Consider the following 6,764-nt stretch of genomic DNA (forward strand, 5'->3'; position numbering starts at 1 on the left):
ATCGGATGCAACCTTGAGTCCTTTTTTATGTGAGCTCTGTAGGATTTAAGTGCCGGTATAACATGAGCACGACTGAATGCATGCTCCTCATTTTTTGAAATTGAAAAATCTCCAAAGGCTCTCCCCATTGTGCAGGCAATTAATGGAATGCTGGCAGCGAGGTTCAGGTGCTTAAAAGTTGTATTTTTTTCTCTCTCTCTCCCGATCTCTTTTTAATGACTAATAAAGGATAATCATCGTGGAAAAAACATCATAATGCTGTAGGCTTCCTCTTTATGCACAATGATGTATAATGCATGCTTTGAAATGAAACGGCAGCGGCCTTCGAACCATTCCATCTCCAAACCTTAGTGTATTTGTTTTGCATGCCACAGTGAGGCTTTTGCATAATAATTGTGAGTGTTCCCTTTAACAATGCTTGCCTTTTAATTTGATCTTTACGTTTTTTAAAGTTTGTCCATCAGGCCGCCAAACAATGGGTCCTCCAGTCGCTGCTTGGCGTAAGTGATTGGAACGTATGCTAATTGCCTCTCTAAAGAGTTGTCTTTCTTTTTTTTTATCCTTTTTGTTCTTTATGTGTAGGTCTCAACCAATTTTAGAGTTGAAGCAGATGAATAAATATTAAAGATCAATAGAACCTGTCCCCTTAACTTTTTAAACAGCCTTTAACATGTAATGCCCCCACCCCACCCCCACCCCTCATCTATGAAGTAAAATACATATAAAAGCTAAACATTAGTTTGAAATGATATCTAGTTTTCCTAACTTTTTTTTGGGGGGGGGGGGGGGGTTCTTTTTGCTATTTCACTCATTTTAAACTTTTGAATTTTGCTTATTTAAATTTCTGCCTGTCTTTGTATTCTGCTTTTCCACCAATGATTAAGCCCCTCCATGACCCTGGATAAGCAGTTAAACAATGGATGAATGGGATGTTTAAATCACACAACATTGTACTTGTAGTGTAAGGTGGTTAAACCATGCCAAAAAGCCTTTTTTAGTGGTCAAAATAAATAGGTTCTAACTTCCCATTGGTTTATTGTTACTGCCAGAACCGCTTTACAGGTAGTAAATTTGATCACTCATTAGTCAACACTTGGGGGAGGAAGTCGAGGGTATGGGAGGGGCTCCGTTGAACATCTGCAAACTGATTTTCCTAATGTTGCTAGTGTTTATCATTGCTTTTTTTTTTCTTTTTTCTAAAAGGAGCATATCACTCCAATAGTGAAATACAAAGTTTGTGACATCAGGGTAAAATGTTGCCTGCTTTTAGTCATTGCATGATATGCAATGACTAAGTCAGTACACCCAGGTGGCTGTAGATATTTAATTAAAACTAGAAGTGAAACTCATAGCTGGGGTCAGTTTTAAATAAAGGGAATAATTGAGACCAAATATACAGTAAAAGTTCTGCTCTCTCATAAAGTCAGTGATTAATTTTATTTAGTGGTGGTGCTTGTCTCAGGCCTGTCGAGCCTGCGGGCCTGCCTGAAATTGGGCTGAATATCAAACTTACTTATTCCAGCATTCAGTTGCACGTTTTCTCACAATCTTGGAACACGTCCAAAAGCTTTCTTTTTTTTTTTTTTTTCTCCTCGTGCCCTCAATCTCTTTCTCTTTGACTGTGCTTGACAATGCAGGGAAACATACAAGCGCATCTTGGTAAATTCGAGTGATGTGGTTCCAGAGTTTAAAAGCTTCACATAACACTAGCAGACACAACTTGGGGCTGTTTGTGTGACGGAAAGGAAAACTTGTTTAGAAACTGACAGCACTGTGTGTGAGAGAGATTTAAAAAAAAATGTATGTGTGTTTATGTTGCTTTTGGCAAGTTATTCATTTGTAATTTTTTTTTCTTGCTCTCTGTGTGGTTATCTTTTGAGTTGGTTGGTTTGGAGCTGATGTCCACCTTCGGGGATGCACATAGCATGCATTTCTGAGTATTTTCACCTGAGGCTGCACTTGTTAGAGTCTGTGGATAAATGTATATACATTATTTATACAAATTCAGGGCGAGTGAAAGCAGGTTTAACACATTTACAGACAGGAGGCCAAGCACTGAAAGCCAAGCTCCAAGTGAGGATTGCAATGCTGTGTGAGGGGAATCGAGCTGGCCGCTTGCTCATCTGTGACCAGAATCCTTAATGCTGCGTGTGAACACAGATATTATTATCTTTACTGCCTCAGCAATTAAATTATCCCTTATATCAGTTGCTTCATAGAAAGAAATTAAAAGTAATGGGCTGTTAAAAGTTTGGTATTTACAAAAGGCTCTTAAGAAACCTGTTGGCATTGTTGCTGAATTTTTTATTTTCTAAAAATGTAGAAAAGTACTAGTGACTGCTCAACAACTTCTTCTTCAGTTTAGAAATTATGTATGTATCTTTAAGAAAACATGAGAAGAGATTAATGAATCTAAGAGAGGGTTGGGGAGAGGGAAAGGTTGGCTATAAGGCACAGAGAGCTGTAAGGTGGATCAAACTCAGGGTGGATCATTTTGTGTAGAACAGAAAAAACAAACAAAAAAATTGAAAATAATGAAAAAGTTTCATGAGCAAAGTCTTATGTATTTGCACAAAACTGCACTTGTTGCAGAAGTACAACTATTTAGCCTCATTCCAAGAATCACTTTGTAATAATAAAAGCATGCATTAATGTGACATTTGTGCTGTTGAAGGTTGCTGAGCAGGAGTGAGCAGGACAGCTCTCTACAATTTAATTGCTTTTGATATAAAACTCTGTATTTGACTTCAAGACCTCAAATGAAAACCTTAATTCAGGTTCATTCACTCACTCAACAATGACTAAAAGGTTTGATTTTTTAAACATATAGAATTGCTGGAAATTGTTTCCATTTGTCTGTAATATGGTTAAAAATTGTTGCAGATATTAGAAGTACCGCCGTTTGATAGCAACAAAGCATGAATAGATGAATGCTATACACACACGAGGGCCAAGAGTAAAAAACATCAGTGTCACATCAGGAAAGTCAGACAAAGTAACTTAGATGACTTGATACATTATATACAAAGTGTGGAAAACATCTGGAATTACAAGTTTTTGTTTTTTTTTGTTTTTTTTTTGATAAATTTCCAACAGTTCCAACTAATTTCACTGACAAATCACTGCACTTAGTCTCCTTGCTAGGGTGAAGTGAGAATTACCATTTGTCTTCTTCCTAATCAATGTTTTGTGTTTTTTTTCTTCATTGTTGCGCTTTCCTAAAGTTACTTGAAATTTCCCACTTACCCATCCCTCTCCTCCATCTAGGAGCCACCTCCTCCAGAAGTGGATGTCTTGCCACCTGGTTGCAGTCTTTATGTTCCCATGGACCTCGAGTTTTCAGCTTCCTGTTTTCCTCGCAGCACTGCACCTCAGAAAAGCTATGATCTTGTCCATGTAGACTGATCTGGCTGGTGGGATGATGTTTTTGGTTTTTTCATGCTTTTTTTTTTTTATCTGACATTTATCTGTCCCCCGTGATAAAAAAAAAACAAAGAACATAGAGACACACCTGTGTTCTTGATTTTTACCCTCATTTGTAGTGACTTTAAGTATTTTATTCTTTTAATACCTATTTTAAAATGCCCTGGATAGTAATGTACTGCCTCAAATGTATGGTTATAATCTAGACTTAACAATTAATGATATGTACATAATGATTTTAATTGTGGTTTTTTTTTTTTTTATATATCCTGAAAACAGTTCAAATATTTCTCATTCCTACAGGTATTCATATTGCAATAATACAAAATGAGTGCTTGAGTGTAATTTCCCACAAATAACAAACGAAATGAAAATGGGCAGCATTAGTGTGCAGAGGAAATCTGAATCTGGTGTTACAAGCATAACAATTATTTATTGAGATATGAGGAAAAACTCAGCCTCATTGAGAGACACTGCCCAGGACCAGGTAGTGACGGGAGCATTCAGAATGTCAGCAGGAGAGGAACAAGTCAATGTCAAGCAGAAAGGAAATAGCATTTAGATTTTTTTTTTTTTTGTCTCCATGTGTTGACAGTGTACACGAGCATATGATGCACAAAAGCAGTCATTGTTTGAGTCCTGTCACAAATCCATGTACAAGTCTGTTTGACAATGACTAAATATTCTAAAAAAATGTCTTGTGAAGCAGTCAGGTGGATTTCACACCATTTATTATAACTTCTCACTGTCAAGTTACCAAAAACACTTCGTCAGAGCATTTATTTGACTATCTCCAAACAGAATTTTCTTAGGGGTTGGAGCAGGACTGCAGTGATGTTACAACAAACATGCAGTAAAAAGCAGGACTTATGCAATGGCCACATTAGTGGCTGTATTGCCTACATGAGGTGAGGATTCCACTGTATGTTATGATTAGGTTCATAATTTGTTGGACAAAGACAGTTTTTGTAGTTTTGCCTCGCTACATCACATTACAGCCATTTTTATACATAGTCCCCCACTATCAAAGGTCAGATTTAACTGACTGATAAACAGCTTCATGGCCAGGTGAGGTCTGTTCCTTCTGAGTTTTATGATAAATGAAGCAGGCAAAATATCTGAAGTTGAAGTGTTAAATTTGTATTTTTTAGCTTTTCACTGCAATTTTAAATATGAGGCCTGAAGTGATGTCAGTGCAAGTGATGGAGGCCATTGTTAGGCTGAAAAAAACAACAAAAAATAAACCTATCAGAGAGAGAGAGCAACAGTCTGGTTCATTGTTAAAAAGAATGAATGCACCGGCCAGCTCAGCAACACCCCAAAAGACCACAGAAGACAACTTAAACTACTTGATAACTGAATTATTTCCATAGTTAAAAAAAACATCTAAAAAGTCAGGAAAACTCTCGAGGAGGTAGGCATATCACTGCAATAGTCTACAATCAAGAGGCACCTTTATGAATGGGAATGCAGAGCGTTTACAACAAGGTGCAAACCACTGGATCAAAAAGACCTGATGAGACTGTTCCAGAAACCACCTAAAAGTGCCTGCACATTTCTGGGGAAAAAAAAAAATCTTTGGACAGATGAAACTGAGATTGACATGTGCCAAAATGTTAAGAGTTAAAAATATGGAGAAGGAAAGAACTTGTGACTCGAAGCATATCACATTATCTGTCAAACATGGTGGTGGCAGTGTTACGACATGGTCACATATGGCTGCCAGTGGAACTGGGCCACCAGTGTTAATTGATGATGAGATTGCTGATAGAAGTAGCATACAGGCCAAATGCTGTAAAACTGATCAGCTAGTGCTTTACAGTGCAACTGGATAATGACCCAAAGCATACTGCAGAAGGAATCCAAAGAAAAGAAAGGAGACATTCTTCAATAGCTAAGTCATTCACCTGATGTCAACCCAACAGAGCATGCTTTTCAGCTATCAGATACAAAACTGAAGACAGGGAGACAAACAAGCAGCAGCTGAAGGTGGCTGCAGCCTGGCCTGGCACTGACTACAAAAGATTTTCACCCAAGTATTAAAACAGTCCTTATATTTAAAATGATGCTATTTTGTACAATTCATTTTGAGCCTCTGAAAACGGGGTTCTATGTATAAAAATTGCTGTACAGTTAATGCAAAATTTTTGAATTAAAGCTGAAAGTCTGCACTTCAATGACATATTGATTGTTTGATTTATAATCCATGTGATGGTGTTGAGAAAGTACAAAATTTGCACCTTTGACCAACAAATTGTGGACCTAACTGTGTATGACGTCCATGGCAGCTGCAGAACCTAAACACTGAGTTTGAGAAAGTGAATGAGAGGTAAGATTGTCTGACCAGAAGACAAAATTAATGACAGATCGTGAAGCTCAGAATCAGAAATAACTTAGTGACTTTTCTGTACATTAAACATGCCACTGAAAGACTTTAGATCATTCCACGACTTACTAACAAAATGCTGTCAAGATAAACAAAAAAACCTGCACAGGTTGATGTGGGAGGTAAGTGCCGGGACATTTTGATAAACAACTATTATACATATGGAGAAACTCGCGAAGAGAATAATTTAGGCTGCCACGTTTAAAAAAAAAAAAAAAAGCTGCTTTTCTTAATTTTGGACACAATAATAGAAGTCACAGCTCACAGGGGAACGATGCAGTCTTTGGTATAAGAGCAAACTGGACAGAACGATGATGCAGGATGTGAATAAGAAAAACTGATGTAGCACAGACATCTTTCACATCTACTCACTAAAATACAATACTCGTTTCAATGTACAGACTTGCATGAACATTTAAAAGACTGAAAATTGTGGCGATTTTTCTTCCCTTCTTTCATAAGTTTTTTTTCTCTTTTTCTTTTTTTTTTTTTGTTTTTTTGAAAGCCTGTTATTTTTGCTCCAGACTCGCATCATCAAACTACTTATGGAAACAAAACAAGAACATGCTACAGTAAACAAATTTATTCTGGCGTGGACACCTTACGTCATGTAACACAAAGATGGAAATATAGCGACGCAATAAATTATCTTCATTATTAAGCGTAACCAGTGACATACTATACATCGAAAATGTCAAAGCACTGTAAATAAAAAAAAAAAAAATTTTAAAAAAGGAAAATGTTTTACAAATAAAAGGTTGGAAGCGGAACGGAACCCTTACACAGACGCAATGCTCAAAAAACAAATGTTTGAATGCCAGCAGACACAGAAATGAATATTTTAAGTGTGATTCCTCTTTGATTTTAGTGTCTCACGACATAATTTAAGTACTGCTCGAAACAAATAAAAAAATAAAACACTGTACACACACCAAAGAAAGCAAACCAGAAGGAT

At 36.9% G+C, this 6,764-nt stretch overlaps 1 protein-coding gene across 4 annotated transcripts in view; it reads left to right on the top strand.

Moving 5' to 3' along the window:
* Positions 1-3,498, top strand: part of LOC115779202 (adhesion G-protein coupled receptor D2) — a 111,762-nt gene extending 108,264 nt beyond the window's left edge. For all 4 annotated transcript variants that reach the window (XM_030727730.1, XM_030727732.1, XM_030727731.1 and 1 more), the window contains one exon: positions 3,268-3,498. In XM_030727730.1, the coding sequence (XP_030583590.1) occupies positions 3,268-3,405 (138 nt within the window). In that variant the 3' untranslated portion in view covers positions 3,406-3,498. The remainder of the gene's footprint in view (positions 1-3,267) is intronic.
* The last annotated feature ends 3,266 nt before the right edge of the window (positions 3,499-6,764 follow it).

This window comes from Archocentrus centrarchus, chromosome 4 (genome assembly GCF_007364275.1).
Source record: "Archocentrus centrarchus isolate MPI-CPG fArcCen1 chromosome 4, fArcCen1, whole genome shotgun sequence".
NCBI classification, from domain to species: domain Eukaryota; kingdom Metazoa; phylum Chordata; class Actinopteri; order Cichliformes; family Cichlidae; genus Archocentrus; species Archocentrus centrarchus.